Here is a 16,488-nt window from a genome sequence, read left to right as displayed (position 1 = left end):
GCTGTATAACAGACACTGTTATGTCCCAGTAGGTTATGAAAAAAATCATAAAATGATATAGACTCGATTGAAGGCCACTTATTTGTTCATTTATTTATTTTTATTTTACAGGCAAAATGCAAGACACAAGTTTTAATTTAATTGTGAAACGTCGCCCAAATAGAGCTTTGCCATTGGTCAGCTTCTCAATTCGACTGTTCCAATGCAGGTAGTTTTATATTAAAAATGTTGCCTTGTATTAAACGAGCCAGCGATAAAGCCCATCAATCATTTAATACTCTTGAAAAAGCAGAGTGCCTTTTTTATCTGTAATTTTCTTGCCTTTTTGGGCACATTGTTACATTTGGAGAGGACATTTCCCCGGAGGTGTTTTTCACGTATTTGTTTTATCCTTAGAATCTACAAAGGATTCTTCCATCAGCTGTTTGTTCCTCAGACACGCCCACAAAACAAGCACAAGTGAGAGGCTGCTGGCAAAGGTTGCACAACCTGGAAGAGGTGTAAACAATAGCCTGAGGTGCGGGGGGAGCTGCAAAGCGGCAATGAACGTGTTCACAATGGAGACGATTCGTGTGCGCCTGTTTTGTTTATTATTATTATTGTAATTAAAGGGTAATTAGGCTATATTAATTAGGAAGAAACGTGATCGCGTAACGATTTGCGCGTGGACGTATCACTTTTCTGGCCGGGTGCGTGGCTTACCTAACCGACCGACGTCACTTTCCTCCGTGGGGATCTCAGGAAATCATTGCAGGCAAAGCTGGGATATGTCTTGAGCTGGCTTATAACTTTAAGTGTAGTTTCTGATTAACAGAAAAAATAATGTGTAATATATAATAATAACGTAAAGTGGGAATACTTTGTAAACATGATATTTTAGTTTGCTCCACGTATGGCTGGACATTGACCTGGACTTGCAGGTCCAGTGCGGCCTGATCTGTGGCTCGTGGCTTTAAGCTGTTAAGATTAATTATATCTTTAAACAGCTTGTTATCAAACTTTACATTGTTGGGATTTTCCTAAAACGCGCAAACACGCACACAGAGACGCACAAGTAAGCAGTCTTTTCAAACAGGAGGGAAGCTTAATGTCTAATCTTCCTTGAGGATACAAAAAAAGTCCGAGATTCGTGTTAAAATCTTTCAGGTTACATCACCTTCATTCTGACAGGCGCTCAAGTCCCTCTCCTATTGGGTCCAGCGTTGATGGCTGAACAGCATAAATAGCGCCTGAGGTGCGCTCCAGAGTGAGATGAGTGGAGAGGCAGCAGAGGAAGTAGGAGGCTCACTTGATAGTAGCTGCTCATAACTCACTGCAACTGTGCGTTATAGTGGCAACTGGACTCTTACCGAGCAGCATCTGAACTCGCACTCCACTCATACATCTGTCCTGCATGCGCCTAAGTTTCTTTCGCATTTTTTGTGTCTTTTAAACCATATTTCTATAAGCCGTTATTCCTGTGATCCAAGTTTGTCGGTGTTTCCCTGATCCTGTCTGCTGCAAACAGGTTGCAAGAAGGAAACAGTCCCCTGCGCGTCTTCCGCCGCTTATTTGAATTGATAGAAAGCTTTGGCCAAGATGATGATAATAATTGCGGAGTTCTTCGTAGTTATTCTGAAGGTGCTCTGGGCTTTTTTAACTGCCGGAGCCAAGTGGATTGTGCGGCCAAAGGAGAAAAGCGTGGCGGGACAGGTGTGCTTGATCACCGGCGCTGGAAGCGGCCTCGGGCGGCTGTTCGCCAAGGAGTTCGCCCGGAGACGAGCGATACTGGTCTTATGGGACATAAACAGCCAAAGCAACGAGGAGACGGCGGAGATGGTGCGCCAGATTTACCATGAACTGGACACTCCAGTAACCAAAGACGGTAAGAGTGTTTTATTTGCTTTAAGGTTTAAGCTTTAAGGCTGGCAGCCGGCTTTCTGGGCGGTGGAGTGTTATTTAAAGAACACACACTGCAGTCCTGATCAGTGTAAGAGTGAATAAACTAAAGTGTGTCAGAGGGAGTCAGTTAAACTGGACACAGCCTCAGATTTTCAAAAGTTTCATTTTAAATAACCAAACAGTGGAATGATACTTCCATATGGAGACAGTACGTTTTTAAACAGTTTCACCTAACTTTGCTGTATTAGCTTTCATAATCTTAATCAACCTACTAAACACACTTTCACTGATCATCTATTGCTTTCCCTCTCTTTTATTCCCCCCCCTCTCTGCAGGACCTGTTGGAGGGGTAGAGGAAGTCCCACCTTTCCAGCCGCAGGTCTACACCTATGTGTGTGATGTAGGGAAGCGCGAGAGTGTGTATTCCACAGCGGAGAAGGTGCGTCGGGAGGTGGGAGAGGTGGACATACTCATCAACAACGCCGGCGTCGTCTCTGGCCATCACCTCCTGGAGTGTCCCGACGAGCTGATCGAGCGGACCATGGTGGTCAACTGTCATGCACACTTCTGGGTGAGCCAATGTAGAAGCTGTTGTAATAAGGCGACTCTGAGGTTATTGTGACGGTATAATGTGTGTGCCCAAGTTTCAGTGAGAACAGTGTTGCTGAATGTGTTTACTGTGATGCCAGGTTCACAGGAATGTCTCCGCTCTGACTCGTATGCCTGTTCATAATCTTATCCTTCTCTGTGCCAAACTGAAGAATCAAAGGTGTGTGTGTGTGTGTGCCTCCAGGCCTAAGAAACTATGACCATAAATAGTTGCCTTGCATGTTCAGATTTCAGCTCCACTTGCTTTCATTCTGCCAGAGGAAAGTCACGGGTTTGGCTTTTTTAAATCTTTGCCTTTGCTCCGCTTTGGCAGCCACAGCCGATGATGATCCCAGAGGTATGTCAGCGGCTCCGTCTCATCTCCTCAGCTGCACAGATCTGCACAAACCGACTGTGCGTGATGGAAACGGGGTTCTGTACGTAGGTTGGATCTGTCTTAGATCAGCTCACCACATTTTGCTGGCAGTTGGTGATTTGTTGCATATCAGATTTTTACTCTGGCTCCGTTCCTCGAGCCTTTCAGTGTGACTACTTATCTGAGAGGCTACGTGGACTTGATGGAGTGAATATGCTGCGCTTTAGATAAGCACAAGCTGTAGCGTGTAACCAGCTATCACAGGTTTTTTTGTGTGTCTGTGTGTTTTTGGGGTGTGGGAAGACTGTGGTTGCAGACTGCCAAAGCTATTAGAAATTTAATAAAGAGCTTTATTCAATTTAAAGATGGATGTTTACTCTTTTGGAGCCTTTAGACCAACCTTAATGAGAATTGATTGCATTTCTTCACTATAGCCACCCCCTGTGGAACAGCAGCAATGACTGTGTAAATTTGGCTTATAAGCTTTGTTTGGAGTAAACCGCATGGATTGAGAATAAGTCTTTCACCTGGCAGACTGGTTCTGAATTCCCCACTTCATGCGTGAATTTAGTTGTCACAACATATTGTCAAGTGATCCAGAATATCTTCATTTTTGAGGCGTTGGCCCCAGGCTCTTATCTTTTTATTTTATTTGTTGTTTACAGAGAACGGCATTCTCAGTCATGCCATGAAACCACAGTGACTTCAAGCTTCCTAATCGAGCATGAAAAATCTCTTGTGGTATCGCTCACGCAGGTTGTGCGGATTTCCTCTTTAATGGATGCCCCATTCAAGCATTCTGCTGGATATCTCAGTGCTCTTTAAATCCAGGATTTGGAGTCAGGGTCCAGTGATTTGGTAGTAGATTTTTTTTTTTTTTAAATAGATGTTTGTGTTTTCCTGTATTCTATGGTGAGCGCGGTTTCTTTAGAGGTGTGTGTGTGCGGAGGGGGGGGAGCAGATGAAAGAAGGACTTAATGAATGGCGACAGCCAGAATGGAGGATGTGGTTCATTAATGACACAAGCTAGATGAATAGAGATTAAACTAACAGGGGAACTGTCCACTTTCCTTTCAAACTCACTGCAGTTAGTCACTGCATGCAGGTGGCAGGTATTATATAAACCTTTTGATTTTTGATTTTTTTTTTCTCCCCTTTTTTTCTGAACAACAGGTACCTCCAACGGCTTACTTGTGGTTTTTGACTCAACAAATAACTTCAGTGTATGTCCGCGTCGTGAAAGGCTTTTAGGCCAGCTTTAAAAACCTGTTAAGGCACGTGTTTTCACATGTTTTACAAAATGCTATCCCTAAAGGTATGTTATAGGAGAATTTGTATTTGAAAAGTGCAAGAACAGCTATTCAGATCAGTTTACAGAAGCAGGTTTCCAAGTGTGCTTGCCATTTTTTTTTTTCTCACACTGACAAGCTTCTCTTTTTAAAAAAAAAAAGTATATTTTGATGTCTCAGCAGTGCGCGTAAAAAGGCCCGGTGTGTGTTTTCTTTAGGCACGCATCGTACTCTGCTTTTTCTGTGTCACTGTTTGGCAAAACACTGTAATGGCAATGTCAAGCCCTCCAAACCCAGCTTCCTCCTCTCCATAATCCCGGATGGTTTTTAAACAGCCACGATTTCAACTGCAAATGGCTGCAAGTTCAAAGCGTTTCCCACAAATGGCACAGCTGGGTGTAAAAATAAGCAAGTCCTCATTTGTTGGACAGAGTATTGGAATAAGGCAGGGATGGAGTTGTGAGCAGGAAGCGGATGGTAATCGTAGTGTCGCGTGGGTGTCTGCCAAACAGGCCCGGCTCAGACCCCACACTTCTTCTGTCTTCCTTCCACAGGCCCCTCTGACTCCTCCCAACCTGATTTGGAGGCAGTGGGTGCAGCTGCATGGGAGTCACGGAGGCCAGCGCTGTTCATCCGGCTCTGCCACACACACGCTAACCGCTATGATTCAGTCCCTTCCTCCCTTTAGGTTTTTTATGAGAAGGGGGGGGGGTCATCACTTTGAATTTGTCTGACGATGCTTTGATTAGTCCAGCTGGCAATTTGTGATGTTTGCAACTCGGTTCTTAGTCATGCTGGGAAAGGGGCTGTGCAGTCATTCCACCAGTGTCACCAGAGTTTGTTTTTGAGGATTAGCGTGTGTGTTTAGTGGAATGACATGAGAGGAAATTATCCTCAGCATCTTGAGCTGGTTATCCAACAGGTGGCTCGTGAACAATAAGCGGCTATCCGCCCTCTCGTGGAAATCCTACACCTCTTGTGCGACAGCACGAACTCACCGAGCGCTCGGGAGCGACACGGCGGGAAAAGAGCAGGGGAAAGAAAAGGGGAAGGAAGGCACTGCCGTCCCATCCACAGGCGAGAGGGTAATGGTAAGCTGCTGCTGACCCACTTTATCTGACAATTGGTTTCTTGTCTGTGGATCAGCTTGACAAGATGCCAGGCGACAGGAGCCAAGTTCCGCAGGCCGCATTCCTGCTGTAGCCAGAGAAAGGAGGCAGCCAGGCAGAAGGGTCCTACTTGACTGGTTTTATATGGGCCCCTCCTCAAGCCCAGTGCACCTGTACCCCGCAGTGAAGCTAGCCATGGCCGTGTCACTGTTCTCCTCCCGCACATACCTGTTCATGGGCTGTAGATAATTATATTTTTCTAGTGTTTTGGTCTGAAGATTACCCCCGTCCATTTAGCAGTTTAGTTCTTAAAATAACTGCGAAAGAGTGTTAATTATGATTGTTTGGTTTTTTTGTTGTTTTTTTAAAAAAAAAAACCTCTTTTAAATTCCTTGTTCTGTCCAAAGATTTTATAAGATGGTACTAAAGAATCTTTTTCCTTTCATTACAAAAAAAAAACTTGACTGATTCTTTGAAAAAGTTGTTTTTCAGTTCAAATAGAATTAAACTAATAAAGTGGATACTAAGAAAAGCGATAAAGAACAAAAGAAGATCATGACATTCTGTGAATTATCACTCTGAGCAGCTATTGTGACATTAATGGTTCTCATACAATATTCATTACTTTTTTATAGAAACTTATAAAAAAAACATAAAACATTTTTATAGGAAAATGTTAATAGACTGGTGCTTATATGGTGCTTTACTATTCTCGAAGCACTTTATACAACTTACCTCATTCACCCAGTCACACTCAGTCATACAATCACTTTTTCTCTCTGCGTAAGTGCTTTCTATACAACTTGGGGATCAGTATCTCACCCAAGGTTACTTTGGCGTTGGACTGGAGCAATCAAGGATCAAACCACCAACTTTGCGATTGGTAGATGACCTCTACCTCCTGAACCACCACAAAAGCAGAATTAAAATTAGGATTTCATTATTCAGATAAATCCCGTGGCTTAAAACGTGACTATAAAACAATTATAATTCCTTATCCAGCTCCTAATTTGTCCAGAAAATCAAATTGACCAGTCATAAAACACCATACTTGGGGAAAACCTGAGCCTACAGATGAGCTTTGAGGTTATGTTTGTGCACTGATGTTTTCTAGAGAGCAGTTCTCCAAACTGAGAGTTTGAGCTGTACGCAGGGGATGGCTACCACTTGGTATGGTCAATACAACATAAACAATCTGCATCAGTCATCCCCGATGACCACTAACGTCAGCCCAGCCCACTCAGATTTCATGATCTACTACAGGATCGGACAAGCTCCGGAGCTCAGGCATTTTTTTTTCTCCCTCCCAACTTGGTTCTCTCGTCCAGGGAGAAGTCAGCCCAATTAAATGGCCATCTGGTCCTACGCAAAGGCCAATATTTCGTTCATATTCCTGTTGGTCAGGCGCTAGCACTAATGCAGCCTGACACCCCAGCTGCAAGAAGCTTTGTGTGGCTTAAATGCTCCTGGGGGCACGCACCAATTAGGGGGTGCAGCGGGCAGGGCACCCCCACATAGGCCAAGGAGGCCCGGCTGTGTCAGCGGGTAATTTAGCGGAACAAGGGAGCGTTGAGACCCAATTACGGCAGCTCTGATGTAAGACACGAGCCCCCGGTTGCCTTCACACATTTTGTGTCTGAGAGGTCAGTGGGGGTCATACCCACATGCCAGGATTGCCATGAGAAGCAGGACGGGTGGGGAGAGATGGGACGGTCGGTCACGTTTAGACCCGTCCTCCATCAGAGGAAATCATCCTTCCTCTCAGTTCCCCTCAGACCACTCAGCAGAATTGTCCAATTGAATTTGTGTATTGGCTTTGCTAGTAATGTATGTGCCAGATCGAGTCATTCCCCACTCTCTAAAAGTTGCTGTGGGAGTGGGGTGGGGGGGACGCTGGCTCAAATCAGCTACGGGCATATCTTAAGTTAATGCTTCATTTGCACGCAACTCCCTCCCTCTTTCACTGCCATTCTGGCTCGCAGAGGTCTTTCTCAGCTTTTGCCCGGGCTTCATGTTCTCTCACTCCCTCTCTTTAGGCCCCATCATTCAATGAGTTGAATATTGCAGCAATTTATGTCCTGGAAAAGTGCAGATGTTTGGAACGGAGTCAGATCAGTTATACCTGACTGTAGAATAAACTCCAAAGCGATGAAGTCACCTTCCTTTAAACCACTCTGTAAACGTGAGTTATTGCTTCCAGTTTTATTTACCTCACTAAACAAGGAGAGGGACCTCTAAACGCAAATGTCAAGCTTAACGGAGATTATGCTTCAGGTCAGTAGGGCCGATGCAGTTAATCTCTGGGTGCAGTTTTAATGAGGCTCGTCCTCCCCCTACCAGAAGTTTCACGGCTGTACTACCTGGTACCGCGCTCTCTCGTCTCGCTGGCTCTGCGCTCCGATCCAGGAAAATGTTTATAAAGGAGGCTGAATCGTTTCTCTACAGTGTTAACCAATTTAACAGCAACCACAGAAAACAGCTTTCTTTCCCAAAGATGTCTTGGAAAGGTCCATTTATTCGGCTGAAAAGCAATACATACTGCAGGCTGTAGCTGTAGCCCTTGTGAGGATCATTATTTATTAATTACTAAGCTATTTGAAGTCTCAGTCTAGTGTGTGTGTGTGTGTGTGTGTGTGTGTGTGTGTGTGTGTGTGTGTGTGTCTTGCCTCAGTAACATTTTAACAGTCCTCAAGGACACGTGCATTGTTCTTCACTATGGCAGCACACATCTGACTGGAATAGATTTAGCTCTGCTCCCAACAAAAGGCCTGATGGTTGTTTTTGTAGACCTCCTAGTGGGAGAGTGATTGGTCAGTTCCTATCATTGCCGTCACATGTCACACCTGCTGATTGGCTCACGCTGTGTCCAGGGCAACTCCAAAGTCAGCTGACGGGCAGAATGAGGAATGAATCCATAGGTTAATCAAGTGTAACGGCTAACTCTGTGTGTGCTGCTCCTCTCACCACCCTCGCTAGCTCCACCGGACTCGCCAGTGGAACCGCTCCAGTTAGAAACGCTTTCATCTTGTAGACTGTTCTGCTGGCTGGCGCTCCGGCCGGGCGCGAGGCCGTGTAGGTAGATGAGAAGCCGGACTGTATTGTTGGAAGTGTTGAGTGAACGGAGGCCCGTGATTGGTGTTGTCACCAGCTCTTTAGTGCAGGGCCCAACGGCGGGCACCAGATCTGTGTGGGAAAAGCACAGACTGTACGGAGAGGGCGACATTTCATCTTTCCCCTCTTCAGTAACTGACTCGGAAAGGATAGAAGTTCTATGTTTATATTTTCAAATGCTGCACCTCCAGCGCTCGGTCTGTTTTTATGCATGTTATGAATTCTCATTCAGACGCCTCTCTCTGCATCACCATGGAGAAGGGAGAGAAACAGAGGAGGGGGGGGGGGATGAGAGGGAAGGCAGAGAGGATCAAAGGGCTCTGGCACAGACAAACTGCACAAGTGAACTAACCTTCCTCTTTTTTCTCTTTGCCCTTCTGTCTCTTCTGTCCTTCCCCCCTTTAGACCACCAAGGCGTTTCTCCCCAAGATGCTGGAGCTGAATCATGGCCACATTGTGACGGTTGCCAGCTCCCTGGGTTTATTTAGCACAGCTGGAGTGGAGGTTAGTATCATACACAACAACACATGCACATCCCATCTTTCCCACCATCCAAAACCAGTGCTGTTCCCCAAAGGCGTCCGTGCCAGCTAGCACACTGAGACGGGGGGAGGTTAGGCCCCCTTTCTCTAGTTGTCCCTCCACCCGTTAAATTTAGGAACACAGATGAGCATTGGGAGCCTCTTATAGATTCCTCTATCTTCAGCAGTGGGGGTGTGGGGCCCCTATTGGGCTCTGGCCCCAGGGCCAGAATGAGCTGACAGCTCCCCCGAGGGACAGAGACATCTTCATCACTGCTTTGTGAACAACTTGGTGCTCACTCAGTATTCAGTTCACAGCAGCTTTCAATGGATATGGTTTTGGTTTTCCTTCCTATAGTTTTTTTTTTTTTTTAAATGCATAATAAAATATTTACTGGGGGGTCATTTAACCGGTGGTCCTCCTAGAATGTTTCATTTTCATATGTCAGGGAACAGAGCTCTCATTTATCCCCTTAGCTGAGAACAGTATCCATTTCTAACAGTCTGTAGGGATAACATTTGACTTTTGTTTAAGCATTTATCCATAAAAATTAAGCCTACTCTTTTTTTGGTCACGCTTTTACGGTTCCTGGAAATGCCTGAAATGTCACTTCAGACGTGCAAGTTAGAACCAAAGCCTTCGCCTGTCATGTGGGCACAGACCAATCCCTTTGTCCTCTTTCTGTTTATCGACATGCATCCGTGTTTGCCCAGGTCTTTTTCTTTAAAAAAAATAGATTATTTCCACAGTGAACCACATCAAAACCTTCCCGCCAAGCAGCGCAGTCTCCTGAAGCATTGGAGAAGAATGCTAATGAAACCGTAGAACAGCGGACTCACTCTGGGGTGTTTTTTTTTTGTCCTTGTTGTTTTTTGTGTGTGGAGGATGTATCATTAACAGCAAAGAGAGACCTCTGTGGCCACGGGGCATGTTTCATAGTGTTCTGTAGTCCCTGGGTGCAGGCAGGGGGTTTACGGAGCTAACCCGTTCTCTCTCCCTCTCTCTTCATTCCCTCAGGATTACTGTGCCAGCAAGTTCGGTGCCATCGGGTTCCACGAGTCGCTGAGCCACGAGCTGAAGGCCTCGGAGAAGGACGGCATCAGTATGACTCTGGTGTGCCCGTACCTGGTCGACACAGGAATGTTTAAAGGCTGCAGGATAAGGTTAGCGGCCAGTAATAAGCTTTCGTGCACCTGCAGTGAGTTTGTCACCTGTAATCTCCACTTCATTAAACTGCCTCAAACACCCATTTTTAAAACTTCAAAGCGGCAGCTGACAATCTGTGGTGTTACAGTTATTATAAAGTGAGTGGTATTCCTTAGGTCAACACTCTGCTTAAACAAAGAGGGCTACTTTGTTTTCCCAGGGGAAAACCTCACCAACAGGTGCACCTGGGCTAGCCTCCTCTCCCCTCCGCCCTCCGTGCTGCTCTAATAGTCCTCACTTTGTTTGATGGGTGCAGTCAGCAGCTGGCATGTGCTCTGTCTTTATTGCCCCACCATTTTGGAGCAATCCTTAGTACCAGTATCACTTATGTTCATGGATTTCCTGAAGTTTGTCAGCGCTCCTTGAAGTGTTCTCAGACTTCCTCTCATGTTTCCACCCACGTTAATTTACTGAATGACTTCAATCATCCCTAATTGTATTTCCTCATAAATTTAATTAGTTTAACTAAATTTGACGCACATTTTCCCTGAATTCCTTTCTCAATGATGACCGTGATTTCTTTCCCTTCAGGAAGGAAATCGAACCCTTTCTCCCTCCTCTGAAGCCAGAGTTCTGCGTGAAACAAGCCATGAGGGCCATCCTCACCGACCAGCCCATGATCTGCACGCCTCGCATCGTCTACATGGTCAACTTCATGAAAAGGTGAGCTGCCTCTTTTTTGTTTTAACCCTCCACCCCCACCCTCCTGGCCCACTCCATCGGCCTTCAGTGTACTGCGCAGGGGTATCCAGTGTCTCTCGCTAATCTTATCTCCGTCCTGTCTCCACAGCATCCTGCCCTTCGAGGCCATTGTGTGCATGTACCGGTTCCTAGGCGCCGACAAGTGCATGTACCCCTTCCTAGCTCAGAGAAAGGAGGCCATGAACAACAATGAGGCAAAGAATGGGATCTAGGGGGTGCTGTTTGCAATATGAACAGGGGAATTTAAACCTGCAAGTATGAGGAAACAACCACTGAGGACGGAGATGGAAGGAAAAAAAGAAAAAAAAAAAGACTGAATCTAGACTGGTGCACTTGCATTGAGCAAATGCAAAGGTTTACCATATTGTTCCTCTGGAACAAAGAAAGCTGTGTACTACAAAGGATTTATTTTTTGTCTTTTTTTTTTTTAAGTTTGTTTAAAGAAACCAACATCTATATACTGTGTCACTAGTTTTGAAATCATACAGAAAAAGATATCCAGTAATTAACTATTTACGTAATGTAGTCACCAGCCTTATCTAGTGTCATTGTGGAAATATACAGTATGTTACTGTACAAACAGTAATCTTTTTTCACTTATTTTATTTTTGTAGACATGCACTGTAATTTCTGATGGTTTTTGTTTATCTTCTTCTGATTTTTCTACACTGCCAGCATTCTCCGTGTAGAAAGGATTAACACAGCGTTTCCGTCTACCCCACACAGAGGCTCTTTTTCAGTCAGGAAACAAGTTTCTCCGGCTCTGATTTTTAGCTCGTGCCATCAAAAGTAAAGTAACAGGAAAGGAAAAAAAAATCTCACCATTTAAGTTAACTATACTCCTTTTTTTTTCTTATGTTCAGTACTTGCATTAGATGCATATAGCGTATATTAATATCAATCCAAATGAAACGTTGCAATAGCCAGATTGTAGCGGACTTTAATCTTCACAGCATTTCCAATCTAATGGGATTCAGCAGTGTCCCTCGGCGGTCCTGTCACTGCAGGAAAAGCGCACGAGGGAGTGGCGTCCTGGGCTGAATTGGCATGCGCGACACATTCAGAATGTACTGCTTAGGGAGAAATCCAGATGATTTTAATTTCTTTTTTTAATGCGTTCATAATGTAAATTTGTTACCTATTGTTGTATTTTTTTTCTTTTTAAAAAAAGCTCCACTTTAAACTGCTGTTTCAACACTGATGTGATTGAGGGAAATGTATTAAAGACAGCTTTTCATTATTATTTTTCCCCTAAAGTTAACACCTGCCCAGTGTCCACCTCGTCCAGTTAAAGTGTATATGTTTAAATATTGTGAATTACCCCAGTGTCCCCAACTAACTGTGTCCACCATATTTGATAAATGACTGTTTTATATACCCTTTTTATTATTATTATTATTATTATTTCCCTGAATTTCAACTACATTCCAATAGGCATCATTCCTTCAGTCAGTGATGAGCCTAAATTCTCTACCTCTTATTTTTTGCCTTTTTTTTTTTGACAGTATGACATAAGCCTCTTTTTGTAATTTTTCTGAAGACTGCTCCATAGAAGAGCAAATGTGGTTCCAATGTTTAGTGTCTCTACCTAACTTAAATTAATAAAGTGATTTAGATTATTACACGGTGTCTTCTTAGCCGCCAGTCACCACGCGACTGTCCGTTTGACTTATACTGACATACCGCATGAGTGCAACATCCAGCCTGCAGCTGTCATTCCACTCCTGTTTTCCCACACTTCATCTCTGCATCTAATAAAGGCACAAATGCTCTAAATCTAAATATAATCAAAAGGGGAAACTCGCATCCTGACCTCCAGCGAAGTGTTTACACCCACATTCCTGCCTCTAAGTCTGGTGACCTGAGCTGCAGTCATAAATTGCACAGCGATGACTGTAGTTATCCACTCTAACCTCAGATCAAACCATTATTCAGCACAGAGCACCATGAAATTATTTTGAATTCAGTGAATTACTGCAGTGAGTGACAGGAAAGAGGATCTTCTGCAATGCTGATGAATTTCTTGGGTGCAGTTTCCATTGTTGCAGCGACACCCACCCAGCCCTTTTCTTCTCTTTTCGACTAGTATCGGTATCACTGCCCTCAAACGGTGACTCAGGCACCCTTTAGACATGGGTGTTGGCTAAAGATGGTAAGAATCATTTGTCTTTGTAAGTAAATATACTCTTATATGCAGCACACGCAAGCATGTGATTTTTTTTTGTTTGTGCTTACCCAACAGTCTGAAATAGTCAATCAAGGTCACAGAAAGTCAGGCGTGTCACACTGAACCACTAAAAAGGAAAGAGGACCTAAAAGTCATAAATGACAGAAAAGGCATCAGAAGGTCAGAATAAGAACAATAAGGACCCATCATGCCACAAAAACTCTACCGCTTCTGTCGGAGCTGTTTATGTATCTGACCCTGACCTTTTACTTACCCAGAGGAGGGGAAAAATTAAATTTCCTAATTGGTGTCAGCAAAGCATCACATTATCATGAGCTGCATTTGGATTCACATGTTCAAATTGCTGAGTTGTTTGTACCAGGCTTGGAGTTGCCTTTGAGGTCACATTCTTGGTATTTGACAACAACTCGGGGGATTTTAGTGAGAGACGGTGCAGTTTATTACAGAAAGTCAAACACCAGCATGGAAAAACTGACTGCTTTTATTTATAAAATTGTGTAAATCTATTTTAGAACATTACCAGTTCCGAATTATGTCAGTGAATTAACTGAAACTTGAGGAAAACACTGATAAGACAAAGACAATTTTAGAAACCGACTGTGTTGTAAGCCCTGGTATTTCTTGCAGTTATCTTGTAGACGTGGCTTGCACACTTTCTTTGAGCTGAAATTAGAAACATTTGTAAATGTGAGTTAAGCAGGGTTAAACTATCTCGAAATATAGTAGCTACCAAAAAACAAAATGACACTGAAATACTTCATAATAAGCAAACATTTGTATTTTTCATGTACTGGATTACCACCAAGCACTGGCATAATAATCTGCAAATACATTTTTCTCTTTAAGCATCTTTCATGTTAAGAATTAGTAAAATGACTCAAAAACAGCACTGCAGTACATACTCACTGCAGGTCCTGTGCATTTTCAATGAGTTATCTTTTTTTTTTTAAAAAAAGTATTTTTAAACATTTTAACAGCCATATTTTATAGTAGTTATGAAAATCAAATAATTCTCGTCACTCTAACTAATAACACATGTTTAAATGCGATCAGGGTTCATTAGAATCTAATTTCCCATAAACAGATTACAAAAATCTGATTACAAAAACCCAATTGAATAAAACTCATTACCAGACGCTGATCCCCCCCCCCCCCCCCCCCCCCCCCCTTGTCTGGACTCAGCTAATCAATGTCAAGTCCAAAAATGCTTAAGTTGTTAAACTGGCAAGTCTTGGCATCAATCCTCCTCACAGCTATCAGTGTGATCGCGGACCCTTATCTCCCCACAGAGCAAATCGATTCCTTTTGTCCGCCACAGACAACACAGCCGTCCTCCAGACACTGCTGATCGGTCCCTGCAAGTTTCTATCAAGCCTCTTCGTACAGCGCTCCTCTGCTGTGACTAATCGGGGCTGGATAAAGTTGCTCGGTGGCAAATTACTTCTTATAGGAGGGAGCGTTGTACTGACAGTCTCAATCCCTCTGTGTACAGAGGCAATCAGCACCGAGCGCAGCCATTTCCAGCTACTGTTGGGACTGAGTGGCGCTCAGTAAGTATGTGAAACAACCCTTTACATAGAGTGGTGAAGTACACAAAATGCAAGATTAGGTTTTTGCCTTGTAGCGTTTCTTGGACATTCATCAGCTTCTACAGGATTCCCCTCCCTTTTTTTAAAATCCTGGTGTTAAGTAGGAGGACTTCAGGAAGGGGGGGTCAATGAGACATAATTCAGACAGAAAAATCAATGACTCTGGCATTTCCTTTTGCATGGCACAGACAAGCTTCACAGTCCCATTGATTTTGTTCTATTTTGGGACGTGATGCTCACTTCCCATATTGGTTGGTTCAAAGTGAGGCCATTCATCTTGGGTCTAACATGGCCTCAAGCTGGTCCGCCACTACCTGAACAAGCTTCTGGAACAGAGATCTGCTGCTAATGTATGTGAACAGCTTTGGCGCTCCTCAATAGCTAGGAGATGTAGCTGCCAGCTGAGTCCATTAGTCAGTGAAGCTGAATTAGAGCGCCACTGTCCCATTCGCTCATCCATTTCTCTAATGGGGGAGAGCACAGCGGGTCTAGTGATGCAGAGACTGTTGGATTTCTGGAGAACGGCACAGGTGGTGGAGTTACATGAAGGAGGCAAGTAAAAGTGACAGAACGGCAACAGAAGTGTGAGATCGATAAGGTGGATATAATACACCCCTGTGCTGATAATCTACAAGGAGAGCACACAACTGTGTCCTTCATGACAAGGAAGAAAAATAACAGAAGTAGGTTTGCTTGTGGTAGAGATTAACTAGCTGGAATGATGCGGAGATTTTGTAGTTATTCATTTGTAAAGTAAAGTGAAAGTGAAGGACATCTGGGAACTTTTTGGCAAATAAGCAGGTCAATGTGGACATGCTGTTTCCCTCAAAGACACTTCAGGATATTAAACTGTTACTTATTAAGGAAGCAGCTGAAATTTGTCCTCAACAAGTGCAAAATTTAGCTATGAAATTAGTCAATTTCTCAAAGATTTACATTTTCAGGAATCAATTCAAATCTACCAAAGAAAGATAGGAGAAGAGTAGTGTTTTAGAACAGCCGAGTGAAGTCCATGATGCTGATCCAATAAGAAAGGACCAGATGTGAATGTGTCATAAGAAAATCCACCAACATCCCACACTGGAAGATCTTTATCAGACAGGAGGATTTGTGTGACTTACACACGGATACAGACAATTCTGGAGGACTCACTAACTTTTTCATGTAACTGAGAAACAGCAGTTTGTGGAGTTCATCCATCCATCCATTGTCTTCTGCTTGTCCTTATCAGGGTTGTGGGCGGGCTGGAGCCTATCCCTGGTACCATACGGCAAGAGGCGGGACATAAACCCTGGAAAGGTCGCCAATCTGTTGCAGGGCAGTTTGGGGTGTTAATTTTGGACATCAACATTTTACTGATGACTAATTTTGACAGCCAAAAACTTAAAATCATTGTAATCATAATAATGCTAAGAAAATTTGGGTTCTGGGATTCATGTGAATACCATCCAGGACTGGTGAGTGACGGCCCAATGGCGCTCCCCGATGGCAGCAGTCTCCCCAGCAGGACCATATCTCCCACTTTGAGGGATAGTGGGCTACACCTGTGAAACACCCCCTTCCTGTCACTGTAACATAGTTTATCTCCACATTTAATCCCTGAGATTTCTCAATATAGAAAAAACAAGCGCAATTACAAGTTTTTCTACACGATAAAGAAATGAATGGCTTTTACTTTGGTTTAGTATGATGGGGGAAGTTTTTATGGAAAATTGATGAAAATCCATTTAAATAGCAGCAGGTAACATCCCATCAGTGTTCATTCGCCATCGCTAGGCTCTACAGCTAATCTAAGCTCACATTGTCTCCTTTAAAAATGTGCCAAAGAAAAGTGGCTTTTTTAGAAAGAAAATGGCATTAATTTCATTCACTGAGATATTGTTTTTTTACACCTGTTTGAAGAAGCAAAGAAGAGACAAAGAAGCAG

General features: G+C 43.7%; 1 protein-coding gene across 1 annotated transcript; it reads left to right on the top strand.

Annotated features, from left to right (window-relative positions):
* Positions 1-1,230: 1,230 nt before the first annotated feature.
* On the top strand, positions 1,231-12,388 carry rdh10a (retinol dehydrogenase 10a). Its single transcript, XM_006794611.3, has 6 exons — positions 1,231-1,864; positions 2,217-2,452; positions 8,760-8,858; positions 9,894-10,039; positions 10,614-10,745; positions 10,873-12,388. Exons 1-6 carry the CDS (start codon positions 1,579-1,581, stop codon positions 10,994-10,996), a joined length of 1,023 nt encoding a protein of 340 aa, XP_006794674.1. The 5' UTR covers positions 1,231-1,578; the 3' UTR covers positions 10,997-12,388.
* Positions 12,389-16,488: the final 4,100 nt, after the last annotated feature.

The sequence above is a fragment of the Neolamprologus brichardi genome, chromosome 9 (genome assembly GCF_056152115.1).
Source record: "Neolamprologus brichardi isolate AB-2024 chromosome 9, ASM5615211v1, whole genome shotgun sequence".
Classification (NCBI taxonomy): Eukaryota; Metazoa; Chordata; class Actinopteri; order Cichliformes; family Cichlidae; genus Neolamprologus; species Neolamprologus brichardi.
The sequence above is the reverse complement of the archived record's forward strand: the minus strand, read 5'-3'. Positions and strand labels throughout refer to the sequence as shown.